General features: G+C 38.5%; 1 protein-coding gene across 1 annotated transcript in view; it reads left to right on the top strand.

Moving 5' to 3' along the window:
* LOC125231436 (Down syndrome cell adhesion molecule) overlaps window positions 1–16,979 on the top strand; it is a 292,377-nt gene extending 275,398 nt beyond the window's left edge. The window contains 2 exon segments of the mRNA XM_048136898.1: window positions 10,349–10,532; window positions 15,860–16,979. Coding sequence (XP_047992855.1) covers window positions 10,349–10,532; window positions 15,860–16,026 — 351 coding nt within the window. The 3' untranslated portion in view covers window positions 16,027–16,979.
* The last annotated feature ends 912 nt before the right edge of the window (window positions 16,980–17,891 follow it).

Below are 17,891 nucleotides of genomic sequence, written 5' to 3'. Positions count from 1 at the left end.
ATAATTGCCACCAGTACAGAACAAGGTCCCACGCAAAAAGAAAATAAACCTCGACAACTTCGATTTAAGGCGATTCATGGATTTTAGGCTGTGCGAAAAGTAGTAGCGAGTCTTAAAACCTTGCTAACTAAATTTTGATTCTCTAAAACCATGTTTTAATTTTCTATAAATATTAACGGGTAACCAATATACGCTGTCCCCATTATATATGACATCGGCACATTATTGCCATATGAAAGCGGTTTGTAGCGACACTGTTTCAGGGTCAAATAAAATCTTGTCAGGCTTTATATGTCGGGACCTGAATTTGAATTATTAACAAATTCGTGTATAATTCGCCTGAACATCATCTGACGCCGCTGCGGTTTCGTTTGAACCCTCGTTATATAGCTGAGCGATACCCAAGTAACAAGGCAGCCTTTCTGTCTCACTGATGTCTAAATTACCTAAACCTAAACTGTGGGTGGTACCTACTAAACATGTATTATAAATTGGAAAGTGTGAGTCTGTTTGTACGGCCTTCGTCCGCTTTCACTGCAAAACGGAGCGACGATTGGACGTGATTTTTTAACTGGAGATAGAAGAAGGGATGGAGAGTGACATATAGGCTACTTTTTGTCTCTTTCTAACCCCCCCACTTCCCTAAAATGGGGATTGGAACTTTGTATGAAGCATTCCTCAGTTTTCGAATGTAACGCGCGCGAAGCCGCGGGCAAAAGCTAATAACTAGCTAATTTTAGATTCCTAACATAGATCAACGATTACTTCTCGGAAATTCTACAAAGTACCAAAAGCCGTCTGTAATAATCTGTAATAAATAAATATTAAATTACATTCAGACGACCGGTCTGGCCACAGACCAACCCCTATAGACATCCATTACAAGACCACTCGCGGTTGCCAGCCTTCCTAGTATTTGCACTGATATAAGCGCGGGCGCTCGCCGTGCCCGATCAGTAGCGACCAAGTAACAGACCCGAAAGCAGCGCGTGTTTTTCGCAGTAAAAAAATTGAAAAAGGGTATTTTGATGTCTTAAAGATATCCACCTGTAGTGTGAAATGGTGTGGAAAGGTAACAAGAAGCTCAAATTTAAAAACAGACGTCATTACATTCCACATAAAAGTCATATTTATAATTTATTCAGAGCCGGCATAGGTCAACTTACATTGGCCAATTACGCGTCAGTAGAGGGACAGTCCCTTTCATCTGGCGCGACTGCCCGCCGTCCTTGAAACAGCCAATCACAGCGCGCTTAACACATTCCCCGCCCGCTCCTCGCACCCCTGGCACTGGTGACTCGTATCGCGAACAAAATATACAAGAATGCTACTCTATAGGAGGTTCTCTGTGGGTCTGGCGCAGTCGGTAGTGACATTTATTTGTGTGATGAGCACAGATATTTGTTCCTGAGTCATGGATGTTTTCTATGTATATAAGTATTTAAAATAAAAAAAAAAATAAAAAAAATATTCTTTATTGCAACTATAAGGTTACGTGTATATACAATATTGGTCCCTGGAACCATTTATATATTATATATATCGTTGTCTGAGTACCCACAACACAAGCCTTCTTGAGCTTACCGTGGGCCTCAGTCAATCTGTGTAAGAATGTCCTGTAATATTTGTTTATTTATTTATTTATTTTTACCTGTGTGGTGACGGGTTAAGAATTTCACCACCCCCTTTCTTCCCGTGGGTGTCATAGAAGGCGACTATGGGATATGGGTTAAATTGTGGTGTAGGCGAGAGGCTGGCAACCTTTCACTGCAATGCCACAGTTTCGTTTTCTTTTTAACCCTTATTTGCCAAGTGGCCCTGAAGCTTTAGTGGTTTCATGTGCTCTGCCTACCCCTTTATGGGATACAGGCGTGATTGTATGTATGTATTCTTACACAAATTTACCGAGTCCCACGTTAAGCTCATGATTCTCATGAAGGTTTGTGTTGTGGGTACCCGGACAACGATATATTATTATTATATTTAAAATACTGATAATAAAATACTGATATACATAGAAAACACTCATGACTTAACAACAAATATCTGTACTCATCACACAAATCAATGCTCTTACTGGCAATTTAATTTACCTCTCCTGCACAATATGAACCTCTATAGTCTATACAAATACATGCATTTTATACAGTGTGTTACTACCAACTGGGCATTTATTAAAACCAATAATAATACAGTCAATTAGCAATCGTTTGCGCTTAATCATCAAATCATAATTATTTAAATTAACTGAAAAAATAATTTTCCGAAATCCTATCATTCGATGTAATGCGTGCACTTCTTACCGTCATTACTCACATCTCTCATACTTATGAACTGTCACTGCCCTCACTTGACAAGTATGTGTGCAAGTATTTCTGGCAATAAATTTTTTGTTAGAATGTTTATAAAGTCAACATTTTTAATTATTAATTAAAGTATGGGCATGGACGGCATGGTTAAATAACTGTCTAAGATTACGTTCCTTTTAAAAAAAGCACACTTGGAAACACACTGTATAGTATCAGAAAGGTTCTTATAAGAACTGTATGCCTGTCATGCCCATACAAAAAAAACGATAAATATAATTTTATGTTATTGGCCGGCACTGTACAGTCGAGTTCATAAATATGTGTACATTTCTTTACCGTAACTCGTTGCAGTAACGTGAAAAAATGTACATATATTTATGAACTCGACTGTACAAAAACTCAGCTTTAAGAATCTAATTTTACTCAAACATTACATTCATCGATGATTCAAAGCACCAAAATTATTCCGTCTTCGCTCTTCCCAATTTTCTTAACTTTGACGTGTCTAAGATGTGAGTCCTTTCTTTGAAAATTGGTTAATTGACAGATTTCTACTGCCAAAGTTCCATTCATAAATCACAAATTGGGAAATAATTTGGATCGATAGACATGTTTAAATCAGTCGTACGCGGAATCATTGAAAGCTTAAACATATTTATAATATCCTTATCACTCAAACGTGCGGTTTTGGTGATCCACAAGATCGATCAGGCATTTTGTGAATTAATTAAAAGAACATCTGCGTGAATTGAAATTGTATGGCGAAATGTGGCAATTCATTTATTATCTGCAGGGCCAACACGTGATTGGCGCGAGATGATTATGTCGCCGAGACCACAGTATAATAAAGAACTACTAACTACTACTATCGTACAGTATGGCCACTCCCGCTCCCCGCTGAAAGTGCCGCCCACCCCCTCTCGGTTACCTCACAGTTACCGCACGTCAAAAACGCGAACAGTCGACCTGTCATATTTCACTTATACAAACATAGTAAGCGTTCAAGCGACTGTGTGCTAGGAACGCGTCTCTTTCATATATTTCGCCAGTAGTGTCCGAGGTGTGCCGATACTTAAACTACCCGATTTTGTTACTTATTAATACAGACATACATAATTGTTGTTACTTTTCCTAATATTTTCATACGTTTTGTGACCAATTAAATGTTAATTTATGTACATATTTTGCTACAAAGTCGAATTAGGTAAACCTTTAATTACACATGTATTTTGATAAAATCTACCACGTAATTGCTTCATGCATACATTCTGATCAGATACGAATTCAAAATAATTTATGTTGATTTCACTCATACAAGTAATGAATAATATTCGGAAACAACGTAAATATGTTTAATAAGTAGTCATTTTTATTATTATTTAATGCTTTAATGTAATAACGTTTTAAATATGATTTGTTGCCGAAATATTAAAGGTTTTGTGCCGCCGATTGCATAATCTAAGCCTAACGCCGTGTCTTGCGTGGGCGATGGTCGCGCGACCGTCGCCGTCGCGTCTCATACTTCCATATCGATAAGGTTTGATTTCGCATGCGTCGCATCGCCGTCGCGCGCCACGCCGTAAATCAGAACGTTTTTTTATCAGTTGAAATAGATGTCATAGAATACCGGTGGCCGAGCCGAGATGCTCGTCTTTAAATAAATATAAATAAATAAATAAATATTATAGGACATTCTTACACAAATTGACTGAGCCCCACGGTAAGCTCAAGAAGGCTTGTGTTGTGGGTACTCAGACAACGATATATATAATATATATAAAACATAGAAAACATCCATGACTCAGGAACAAATATCTGTGCTCATCACACAAATAAATGCCCCTACCGGGATTCGAACCCGGAGACACTAATGGTAATGTCTTCAAACTAATTACACTTTGGGCTTATTATATAATCGTTTATAAATACTTTCAGATCTTATATTGTATGTGAAAAATATTTCTCAATATTTTCTTTTAAACTTTAACTATAAAACTGCCGTCGGCGTCGGCGGGATCGGTAATACTCTTGAAAAAGATCCTCGCAAATGGATCGAAACATGTCGAGCGTTAACGACATATTAAAAAACGTGAGTAACCCGCTTAAAATATTTTAAATAAGTATTTTCTTTTCAAATCGTATTTTTTTGTGTGGAAGGTATTTTTTACTTGCATGAACGTGACTCAGTGGAAAATTATTTTGTATAATGTTGTTTAATCTGCGGCCGCGGGGATTTGTGTGCCCTCCATTATGCCCTTAACTTGTTAACTGTTGTCAAAAAGGACACGCTTCCTAATGTTTACTGTCTATCTGTTTAATCAGACCCTGTATACAGGGTGCCTCTGAAATTGCCTGCAATATTTACTATAGTATAGAAAAAGGGTAAAAAAAAATTACATGTTTTTTTTAATTGAAAAATGATTAATACTATTACTAAGTAATATTCATATGTATTAATTTGAGTGCCGGATTCAAATATTAAAATTAGTAGAGTAATTATATTTCTTCTTACTTTTTCCTGCCTGTGAAGTCAATGGTAAGGTAGAAATTAAAAAGTGGCAATGGTCATCGTTGTGCCATCCCTTTCTTATCAGTATGTGTGAGAAAACGAGACGATACGATGATGTTGCCACTTTTTATATTTTTCTACTCTTTTTTGCCAGACTGTAGTACAGTCAGCCAAGAAAGTGGTCTACCACTTTTCGACTCTATTTCAAACACAAGGTCGAAAAGTGGTAAACCACTTTTTTTGGCTGACTGTACACGGAATGTGCGGATTTCGAAAATAATATTTTGCAGTTAATTTAAATGAATATGATTTGCTGATATACGCAAACGATTGCTAATTGATCATATTATTGTCGGTTTCAATGAATGGTGGTTTCAAGGGTGGTAACACACTGTATCTGATATATACCGTTGTCTGAGTGAGTAGCCACTGCACAATCAGTTTTGTGTTTACAGTGGGACTTTATTAACACTTTCGCAAACAAGAACCCTCCTGGTGGGCACTCGCGAACTTTGCTCAGATACCGGACAACCTGCTGGGCGGGTTCACGCCACACAAGCGGGCGGTCATAAATTACGTCCGGTTTCTGACGTAGTGCGCCATTTTTAGGGTTCCGTAGTCAACTAGGAACCCTTATAGTTTCGCCATGTCTGTCTGTCCGTCCGTCCGTCCGTCCGTCCGTCCGTCCGTCCGTCCGTCCGTCCGTCCGTCCGTCCGCGGATAATCTCAGTAACCGTAAGCACTATAAAGCTGAAATTTGGTACCAATATGTATATCAATCACGTCAACAAAGTGCAAAAATAAAAAATGGAAAAAAATGTTTTATTAGGGTACCCCCCCTACATGTAAAGTGGGGGCTGATATTTTTTTTTTCATTCCAACCCCAACGTGTGATATATTGTTGGATAGGTATTTAAAAATGAATAAGGGTTTACTAAGATTGTTTTTTGATAATATTAATATTTTCGGAAATAATCGCTCCTAAAGGAAAAAAAGTGCGTCCCCCCCCCCTCTAACTTTTGAACCATATGTTTAAAAAATATGAAAAAAATCATGAAAGTAGAACTTTATAAACACTTTCTAGGAAAATTGTTTTGAACTTGATAGGTTCAGTAGTTTTTGAGAAAAATACGGAAAACTACGGAACCCTACACTGAGCGTGGCCCGACACGCTCTTGACCGGTTTTTTTATATTTTAAGACCTAATTATATTCATTTAAAGAACTGGGCCGTATTGAAATTGATCTACCGCCTACTAAATTCTGCTATTTCCATGGCCCTAATGAATATTGAGTTTAAAACAAAGTTATTTTCGTATTTTGCAATAACATAAACGGGTATTCCAACTATAGAGCTAATGCTTTCTTAATGTTCCGCGCTCAAACTTTCCGATTGTATTTCGAGGTATAGAATTTAAAAGCTATCGCTAGAAGTATTGGAAAACTGAGTAAGTACCTTTTAGAGCGATGAAAATACAGCATAAGGTTTTTGAGTTATTACCGTAGAGGACCGTTATTATGTAGGTGGACTGATGACCTGGTGAAGGTCGTAGGAGTCCGCTGGATGCGGGTGGCGCAGGACAGGTCATTGTGGCAATCTTTGGGGAGGCCTATGTCCAGCAGTGGACGTCTTTCGGCTGATATGATGATGATGACCGTAGAGAAAGAAGTAAGGGAAGAGTTGTAACTCCACACTGAGGAAAAAACAAACAGTTTTCATGTTCGTTCAACAAGTTTTTTGGTTAAAATAGCGCCTACGTGCTCTTTGGTTCAAACAACAAGCTACTTGTAATTTGAACCAACAAGTCGAACTTGTTAAATTCACAATGCAAATTTCTCTCAGTGCATACATCAGTAAATGCAAGTTATTTGTAGTGACATCTAGATGTCACTACTGCTCTGCTGCTGCTGTCTAATGTTCAACCATTTTTACCTTTAAAAAAAATTAAACTGTAATATTAGGTACATGTACCTAATTACAAATTAGGTACATGTACCTAATATTACAATAGTATTATTAATCAGTAGGTACTCTGTTTTCAATTCCTTCTGCTTGTAATATAAGTTGTAAACTGTTCTAATATTAAATTTTTGGCAGACACTGTTTTCATCTAGTATCGAGTAGTGGCACTAATAATTCACGCTATTTGACGCGTGATTGTCGCTAGATGTCACTTAACTATGCCTATACAAATAACCCACATTTAGACTTCCGGTTCGGGTGCTATCTTAGCGGCATCGTGTCGTGAATAATTTCTCCTTCTTTTGCTCATTAATGTTGTTTAAAGTGTAATATCGATAGCTTATTATGCAGTAGTTTACTATGAACTAATGTTATAGTGAGAAGCTGATGAAGAATTAATCTCAAAACGCGTTTAGCCCCTTTTTTGTCATCGACGGCCGATAGTCCACGTGCCCTTGTAAAATCTAGCTATCAATTTACAAGTGCCAACTACCGAACAACGTCGCACTTACCGTACCAAAATCTAAAACAATTAGCTTATACATTTTTATATTAAAGGAAAAAATGGAAAAATACATTTTTTTCAATTTTTTCCATTTTTTCCTTTAATATAAAAATGTTTAGAATCGTTAGCAGACGTTTCTGCTTGTTAAAAAATTAAAATTAGCTTATATCACCTTGACACTGGCAAAATAGACACCAAATGGGACTGAGGCCATTTATTAAAAAAAAAAACCATTTACTGATGTATGGAATTACAACTTTACTCTTCCGTTAAGTAAGGAATAAGTATTCCTCTATATACCACGGAAGTCGCAGGCTCAAGCTAGCCTGTCAACCAAATTTTGGCAGTAGCAATGTACATCAAACTAAAGTATGGTATCCCTATGAAACGAACAAAAACCAGCAATGTACGTCGAACAGCCACTGATATTTTTTTTCAAGGGGCTCGCTCCTTCCTTACGAATTAGATAATGTATTAAAACCGGCCAAGAGCGTGTCGGGCCACGCTCAGTGTAGGGTTCCGTAGTTTTCCGTATTTTTCTCAAAAACTACTAAACCTATCAAGTTCAAAACAATTTTCCTAGAAAGTCTTTATAAAGTTCTACTTTTGTGATTTTTTTCATATTTTTTAAACTTATGGTTCAAAAGTTAGAGGGGGGGGGGACGCACTTTTTTTTCCTTTAGGAGCGATTATTTCCGAAAATATAAATATTATCAAAAAACGATCTTAATAAACCCTTATTCATTTTTAAATACCTATCCAACAATATATCACACGTAGGGGTTGGAATGAAAAAAAAATATCAGCCCCCACTTTACATGTAGGGGGGGTACCCTAATAAAACATTTTTTTCCATTTTTTATTTTTGCACTTTGTTGGCTTGATTGATATACATATTGGTACCAAATTTCAGCTTTCTAGTGCTAACGGTTACTGAGATTATCCGCGGACGGATGGACGGACGGACGGACGGACGGACGGACGGACGGACGGACGGACGGACGGACGGACGGACGGACGGACGGACAGACAGACATGGCGAAACTATAAGGGTTCCTAGTTGACTACGGAACCCTAAAAAGGGACGGATATGTGCTAGTTATTTCTCTTTTTGGTAGGGTGGAGATTTCCACAGATAAGATACAAATGACACGCGAATTTCCACCGATTTTCAAAACTAGTGTTGCTAGCCCGCGATTTTTCAAATTTGCCGCCTTTTTCTAGTGACAAGATTTGGTTGACGGTCTTTATTTATAAAATTTAACAAACTTTCGAACTTCCTTTATCAAACTTGAATAGTTCATCGTGTAACATGAAATTTGAATTAAACTTAAACGAAAACGGTAACATAGCACTTAACGGATTAAAAGTAAGAAGATACATTGAAATAAGAGTGAAGTTTCGGGGCTGCCGGCCTAGCCAAAGTAACAATCGTTTCCGCAATCTAGCTGGCTCTGTCGCGCCACTTTAGAAGACTGATAGGGATTAGCTAGCTTACAGGAGACCGCAGCCAAATAGCATTAGACCCTACTCATAGTTTTGTGTTCTTGCCGGTGAGTAAGGTTGCCAGAGCTCAACGAGGGTGCGGTGTGCTGGTGACGGAAGGACCTACGGAACTGATTTGTTCCGTCTATTATCCTTTGAATCGTCGGCAACCAGAACCCGCCTTAGAACTTGTACACTCTTTTTTGATGTGTACTTAACACAGCAAAAAGGAGTGTACAAGTTTCTAATGGGTTGGCAACGCGCATGTGACACTCCTTGAGTTTCAGGCCCGGTGACCGCTTTCCATCAGCCCCTCTAGCACAACCTGCCTTGTCGCGGGCGAGTACATACTAGTAGATGGCTTCCATGCCATTATTCGGAAGCGTGTCGCCTCCATCATGCAGCGAGTGCGTGGGAGTAACAACGGCATTCTGAGTGTAATTGCTGGCAGTCTAGACTCCCCGATAGCTAGACACTGGAGCAGCCTACATGTGTATATTTAATAATGTAATATTTATTTTGTGTTTATTTTATTTCATTTTGTGTTTGTGTCATTCTTATTATTATATTTGTCTCTGTGATTGTTAATTTTAAAAGTGTATGTATATGTGATTTTAATGTTCACCAAATGGGTCTTTTGTTACCTGATGGAATAAATAAATAAATTAAGTCGCGCTTGATGTATGGACTCGCGCGCGACAGGGCAAGTTGTGCTAAAGGGTCAGGCGGACCGTATGCTTGTTTGCCACCGGCGTAGAAAAAAAAAATAGCTACGATACGCTTACGAAGTATACGCGTTTGTGACGTTGGCTAGGTACTCTGCTAAGGCACAAGTTTCGTGCAGCTCGGTCGCTGAAAAGTTTTTAATTTTGAGTTATATTCCTTATTACTTGAAGGTAACTAAGTACTTAGTTTTTGATGAAGATTAATATTTTAAGGACCTACAGTTAAAATGGAAGTTGTCTCTTTATCAATTTGTGCTATTGTGGGAATACTTAACACAGCAAAAGGGAATGTACAAGTTTCTAATGGGGTGGCAACGCGCATGTGACACTTTTTGAGTTGCAGGCGTCCATAGGTTACGGTGACCGCTTTACATCAGGCGGGCCGTATGCTTGTTTGCCACCGACGTAGTATTAAAAAAATACTTTAATACTTTTTACAATTTTTTTCAACGTTTTTTCTATTTCTTTTTGGATTTGGAATTTTTTATGTGGATTCCACTCAGAATCGCGAGCTCTTTCAATCAAAATATATTATTCCATTCCGTTACCTGTTTCCATACATTTTGTATGGCGGTAACGGAATGGAAGGTTTGAAAAATGTATGTAAATTTTGGGACATTTTTTTCTCCTATCAGGATCGAAAAAACTCGCGATTCTGGGTATGAATCGCGTAAAAAATACCCATGTTACAAAAAAAGTGAGTTGAAAAAATGGCCCAACTACCCAAAAAGGAAAAAACTTTTACGTTTTTTTTAAATACCTAAGTAAGGACAGGTGTGTGTGTGTTTTAAGAACAGGTGTGTCTATACAATGTGACTTACGTGACAAAAGTAACCATTTTGATTTGTCCCAGGTTCTCGACCGCCAGAGTCACTACGGTTACGACGCGCACGGCTACGGAGCCATGGACGACTACGCGCCGTACCCGCTGCCCGCTGCGGGCGGCGATTGCATGCGGTCGCAGAACCCGAGCCGACAGGAATACTGCTCCGACCCGTACGCGCAAGTGCACAAGCCGAAGAAACCGCAGCATATAGGTGAGGACACTAGTCTACTATAGCCGCATCCGCTGCCCGCTGCGGGCGACGGCATGCGGGCGCAGATCCTGAGTCGACAGGAGTACTGCTCCGACCCGTACGTGCAAGTGCACAAGCCGAAGAAACCGCAGCGTTGAGCAACTCAAAATGGTTTATTTTGCCCTTGTAGAGTCAAAACTCCGCTATAGCATAAAACTGTGGGGCAACAGCTATAAATACAATATAAACCGAGCTTTCGTTGCCCAAAAAGATGCTATACGTGCTATAGCTAGAATTCCTCCATGGGAGAGTTGTAGAGAACACTTCATGAGTCTACAAATACTTACAGTACCCAGCCTCTACATTCTTGTCCTGTTGACTGATGTCATCAAGCATCGCAATCGTTTTGAAAGTGATTCAGAAATGGTGTTGCGGGAAGCCTCTAGGACTAAGAACTTAACACCAAAAGTAGCACCGCGGCTAGAGGTTGTAGAGCATAGTGCCAAAGTACAAGCGGTTAAATTATTTAACAGGATGCCTATAGAGTTTAAAGTTATAAGATGCTCTGTAACCTTTAGAGATAAGTTAAAATTGTATTTATTAGAAAAATGCTGCTATGACATTGATGATTTTTAGTTCTAAGTAGGTATTATTATTATTTATTTTTGCTGACATGTAGTGCGTATTATTATTATTAGTTATTATGTTCTTTCATTAATTTTAATTTTTTTTTTTTAATCATTATTTTTATCATTGTTTTATTTAATAAGTATAATAGCAGACATTTTTATTGGGGGTTTTTATTGTATAATATGTTTTTGTTTGTATTATTTTACTGTATATATTAGACATACACATTCAAACACGATGTCAAATTGTTCATGAATAAATAAACTAAACTAAACATATAGGTGAGGACACTAGTCTACTATAGCCGCACCCGCTGGCCGCTGCGGACGTCAACTGTGTGTTTATAACAAAAGTTTTAAATGATTCACGGTTAATTTCCACTTATATTGACCGGGATTTAGACCGCGAATGAGGGTAGATCGCGCGCTGTCTACGCAACTTTGATGTCCACCCGTCTTCAGTTTCCCGTGTAATCACGGTCTATATCCCGGTCAATATAAGTCTAATGTGTTTATAGTTTTAGATGCTACATTTATAATAACGTATGCTTCTTCAAGTGACCATCTGACCATAGGATTACAACTTGAAATTTAATTGAATTAATCTTTTTTCTCCATCCTGAAACAGAAAATTCAAGTAAGAATTGCCAAGTAGGTAGTCAAAAAGGCGCGTTTTATACATGATAAAAATCATAGTAACTAGGCGACACCTCGCTAACAACAGACGTGCACAATGGCCACCTGCCTTCACTTCACCTGTAGGCACGTTGTCATCTGGCTTTCTAGAACGGAATATAAAAACGTGTCTGCGGCTGACTAGGGCAATCGCAGCAATAGTCACTATAGTCAGGGCGGCGTTCATGTTTACTTTAAGATATATAAGTATACTAGTGTACCACAACCGCATCCGCCGCCCGCTGCGGGCATCGGCTGTGTGTTTACAGCTTTAGATGTAACATTTGTAATAATGTAGGTATGCTCCTTCAAGTGAACATAGGGTTTCAAAAATCGAAATAAGATGTCATATATTAAAGAAAAAATGACGAGCTCCACCAGTGGTGAAGGCCGGATTCGAACCGGCGTCTTTAGCAATCCGGGCTAACGCCATGAACCCCTAGGCCACCTCGCCACAGCGGAAGCCGTCGAAATTTCTCTTCTATATGTCATCTTTGTAAGACTAGGCGTCTTTGACCAACTCTAAGGGCAAGCAGTACCTAGGTGCTTGCACCTCCTATACGAAATCTTTACAGGTTTACGATATAGCTAGCGAGACTGGTGCTGCCATCTATACGGAACTATGGGAACAAATCAAATTATTTTTAACAAATATTTTGATTTGTGTTTTTTAAGTAGTCACACTACTATATATAAATTAAAAATCGAAATAAGATGTCATATATTACGCGTGGCGTTAGCCCGGATTGCTAAAGACGGCGTTCGAATCCGGCCTTCACCACTGGTGGTGCTCGTCATTTTTTCTTTAATATATGACATCTTATTTTGATTTTTAATTTAGATATAGTAGTGTGACTACTTAAAAACACAAATCAAAATATTTGTTAAAAATAATTTGATTTGTTCCCATAGTTGCGTATAGGGTTTCAACTTGAAATTAAATTGAATTACGCTTCTTTTTCCGCCGTGAAACAGAAAATTCAAGTAATCGCCAAGTATTTTAAATTTAACGCGTTTTACGAAAACGTGTTAAAATCATAGTAACCAACAACAGACTCGTGCACAATGGCGAGCTTTCTTCACTTCACCTGTTGGCACGTTGTTATCTGGCTCGGTCGAACTGTCGGCTTTCTAGAACGGAATAGAAAAAAGTGTCTGCTGCTGACTATGGCAATTAGGGTTGCCAGATGGTCGGGATTTGGCGGGACTCTCCCGATTTTTCACGCGTGGGCCATTTTTTTCAAAGTTGTCCACCCTACTTTTATTTAACATAGTCGAATCGCGAGGTCTTTCGATTCTGATAGGAAACAAAAATATCACAAGATTTTCCATACATTTTTCAAACCTTCCATTCCGTTACCGCCATACAATATGTATGAAAAAATGGTAACGGGATGGGGGAAAAAACTTTAGGACATTTTTTTTCTCCTATTAGGATTGAAAGAGCTCGCGATTTTGAGTGGAAACCACATAAAAATTTCCAAATCAAAAAAAAACTGGGGTGGACAACTTTGAAAAAAATGTCCTCCCTAATCGCGCCGGAAAATCACTTTAAAAAAAGCGAGAATGGAAATGGAAAAAAGTTATACATGTGGAAAGTTGGCGTGTTAAATAACTAAGTTTGTTAATCATCATTAATTTTACATAAATAATTGTAATCGAGAGCTATAAAGTTGAAAAAAACTTTCATTTGATTTTATATGTTGCTTTTCAAGAAAAAAGTCCAAAAATCCCGCAAACTATTGTCCCGACAACAGGAATATTCGATCTGACAACACTAAGGACAATCGTAGCAATAGCCATAGCGGCGTTTATGTTTACGATATAACTAGAGGTTTTCCGATCTGATATGGGATGGAAAATATAGGAAAACTATGTGTCTTTCTATTTTTTTTTGGTTCGTTAAACTAGTGTTATTAAGAAAAACGAAATATAACGCAAAAAGGCTAATAAAATGCCATATTTTCACTATAGCGGTTTTTCTCATAGGTGCTATTTAATATCGCAAAGGCGCTTCGGATACGTAATAACATAAGTCATGTCGCACTTCACATTATAAGGGCAAGTTGCATCAACCACATTTGACAGACTCGTCATCGTCACGCAACAGGCGTCTATGGAACTTCCCATACAATAAAATTTAACGAACGCTTTGGTGCAACCGGCCCTAAATCGTATTGTCTTGTCTTACCCATTTCACTAAAGATATCAAGCCGATAAAAATCGTGTGTCTATCGGCTTGTTCTTTACTGTTTACGAATAAGGGGATTAGTTTACCAATTTACTAGGTACAGTCAACCAATTGGAACCCTAGGTCACTCTACAACCATGTCAAAATGACAAGCAGTCAGAGATTTCTTACAATCTGATTTATAACGTCACTGTGACATAGTGGCCTAGGGTTCCAATTGGTTGACTGTACTTTGTATTTTAACCCCCGACGCAAAAACGACGGGGTGTTATAAGTTTGACGTGTCTGTCAGTCTGTCTGTTTGTCTACCTGTGTGTGTGTGTCTGTCTGTGGCATCGTAGCTCCCGAACGGATGAACCGATTTAGATTTAAGTTTTTATTTGTTTGAAAGCTGAGTTAGTCGAGATTGTTCTTAGCCACGTTTCATGAAAATCGGTCCACTATTTCGCGGGTTTTTACAAAATTTTAATTTTGTGGTTAGGTTTTTTTTGGTAAGTACTAATATTTCAAGGTTTATTAAAATTGCGACTTTATAAATGAGAATAAAATACACAATGAAATATCTATTGGAAGTCTTCAAATAAATTCGTGCTGAATGTAAAACCTAAGTAATTAATATTCATATAAGTTTAGCAGGAAACCTGTTAGTATTCTAAAAGTTATCCAACCTATTTCTCAAAATAATTTTGCGCTTTTGTAACGTTTTAATATTAAAAGTTTCATTTGAAAGCGTTTCGGCTTCATAATTTACTTGTCGGTATTAAAATTATATGAGTCTTAATTGACGGCTGAGGTGAAGGCGAGGTCTACAATGTGACCTGAGGCTTGAAATTTAATACCTAAATGTTTTTTATGTTCGACTCAACCTGAAAGTAGCAAAGTTTAATGTAGCTGTCCGAAAATTGACGGTTTTCACACGGAAAATATAAAACAAGTGTATGTCATTATTGAGTCGATATATCCATAAATTTTGGTAGTAAATCGATTTAATTAATGTTCATTTAAATAAATTGGCTTCATAGTGGTTATGTAACTAGGATTATTAATGTACAACTGTAGACTGATCATTAAATGATCTACCACAAATTTTGTGGTAGTAAATACTCATTACAGTCAATTCAATATCATTAGCAGGCTTTAATTGTTAATCATAAATGTAGATAGACATAAAAGTATTTTTGAATTTGTGATTTGTTTTTGAATTAGGTATTTGGGCCATTTTTTTTTTCAAAGTTGTCCACCCAACTTTTTTTGTAACATAGGTATTTTTTACGCGATTAATACTCAGAATCGCGAGGTCTTTCGATCCGGATAGGCGAAAAAAAATGTCCCAAGATTTCCATACATTTTTTCGAACCTTCCATTCCGTTACCGCCATACAAAATGTATGAAAAAATGGTAACGGAATGGGAAAAAAACCTTGGGACACTTTTTTCTCCTATTAGAATTGAAAGAGCTCGCGATTCTGAGTGGAAACCACATAAAAATTTCCAAATCCAAAAAAAAAGTGGGGTGGACAACTTTGAAAAAAATGGCCCATTTGTGAATTATTATAATACTTAAATGTAAAGCTCGGCCACACATGCGCGTTTTGAGAGCGTAGCGTCAGCGGATCGCAATGGTAGCGGTGGGCCGGTGGGCCTGACGCTGGCGTTGCGCCCTGCGGACGCCAGTAAGAACTAACGACCGCGGATTGCGAGCGGAATGCGCGCGCATTCTGCTCCGCTAACGCTACGCTATCAAAACGCTTTACGTGTAGCGGAGGCTTTACAGTTGCGTTCCAATCGCCACTGACCACGTCACTTGTCAGGGTGCCTAATAAACAAAGATATTAACTTGTCCATTCTTTTCAGAGTCCCCGTACCACGAGGTGAGCGGTCTCCCCGAGTCGTACGGCGGGGAAGCGGGGGGCGAGGACAAGCCCCCCCACCTCTCGCTCAGCTACGACGAGTCGCTCGAGTCCGGCTACTCCACTCCCAACTCGCGCGCGCGCCGCGTCATCCGGGAGATCATCGTGTAGCAACACTCTACGGCCCTGTGAGCCTAGCGTTCGATGCTGTTAAACTAATTTCTATAGGTTGAGGGCTTGATTCTTACAAATCTAGAGCGTCTTGCAGTCGGCATTCGTTTCAGTAAAAAAGATGCCCCAAAATCATCGTTCTATTTCGTAAGACATTTTCTCATGGCCGACTAGCGCGGTAGTGGAATTTATGGGACAATTTTTCAGCTTCAAAATTGAATATGCCTGTGGATTTGGAGTCTAAAATGAAGATCAGAATTTCTGAGAAGCAGGTCCTTAACTTTTTAGAATAATCATTAGATTGGTTTGTACGTTTCGATTAAAATGACTGTCCGATTGGGCAATCTATCGGTTTTGTATCGGCCATTCGAACAGTCTCGTTAGTTGCGATACAAACGATATAATCACGTGTGTCTTTGTGAACGCTGGGCTTCACACGTCGAGGCGATTCGTTAGATTAGCTTAACTAGAGCTAAACTTCGCCCGCGACTAAGTTGCGAGACGAATATTTGTTTGACTCAGCGGACTTATACTGCAAGTTGTGGGTTGATGTGAATGTAACTGCCGTCCAAACCCCAGCCCCAGACGTGTCACGGAAACTTTTGTAGTATCACATGTTTTATTCACGAGCTTTATAATGTAGTGTCAATATGCCCAATTGTGATTGATGTCAATTGTGATAAGATGCCACATATGGCGATCGCTTGTTGTGAATGCAATACAAATTTATTATCAAAATCTACTATTCTGAGCGAATACGTATACTTTTACAGTTACAGGCCTTCCGGAGCCAATTTCTGTTCGTGATCGACGCGAGTTTATCCCACAAAGCAAAGCCGTAGCTCGCAACGCATTCCTCTTTCTGTATTATAATCAAACGAGACTGATAAGCCATATGAAATAGGTATTTTAATGCTGAGCGCGGAATGGTTGCGGTCGACAGTTATTTTACGTTAAAAACACACCGCTAGTGCTACGCAAACTGCGATGTGATTTGCTGTTTGCATTTCATAGTGACTGTATGTGGCTTCCCACCATCGTGAGCCATCGTATCAGAATTTATTTTGGAATTACAGACAAAATTAGCCTTTTATTGCACATGAAACATTGTTTAATTATAAAGTGTCTATCGCCACAGAACATTATTTCCGACTGTCAGCCATTCCAACATCCCCTGGATACCCCGGCATCCAGAAACACGCTCGCTCATATTAATACGTAATTGTTGGTCACATCGTAAACTGTTATTCCTCTGAATAATTTAAAGGCTCAGTCGTCTGTATTAGACATCACTTGAACGGAGGTTGTAATTTACCTTCTTTTATCGTAGTATCTAAATTGCAGATGTATATTCCCCGTTGATATCTTCAAGTTTTAGAAGATGACGGATATAAATAAGTATTTAGTTCGTAAGTTGTTAATGTTATCAGAGTAAGCGGGCTAGTTAGTGTAGTTGAGGTCTACGTCGCGTCGGTCGTTCTAAACCGTTACTCACTTTTTAAAACTTTGGACTTTATATGTATTATTTGAATCTCTAGTTCTTTTGACGCCATGTGCAAAAAATTTACTAGTTTTATTTTTCATTAGAATTAAATAAAAGTGGATGTACGGGTTTGTCAGAACGGCCCACGCTGGACTGTAAGGGCCGTAGTTAAGAAGATTATGTTAAGATTGCGTTAATGAGCTTAATATTGAATTTATAAGACGTCAGTCTCGATGTCTCGTGGCGCGAGGGAAGACTGTCATAGCTGTAACGATAGATAGGTTTTCCAATTAAATGTCTCATTTCCGTCTAAGATCTGGATAGGATACGTCGGTCTAACTTGTGTAAAGTCATTTCACGTGTGTACATAAAATGCCTAATT

Source organism: Leguminivora glycinivorella, chromosome 1 (genome assembly GCF_023078275.1).
Source record: "Leguminivora glycinivorella isolate SPB_JAAS2020 chromosome 1, LegGlyc_1.1, whole genome shotgun sequence".
Taxonomy (NCBI): domain Eukaryota; kingdom Metazoa; phylum Arthropoda; class Insecta; order Lepidoptera; family Tortricidae; genus Leguminivora; species Leguminivora glycinivorella.
Note: the sequence above shows the minus strand (reverse complement) of the source record. Positions and strands in the feature narration are given on the sequence as shown.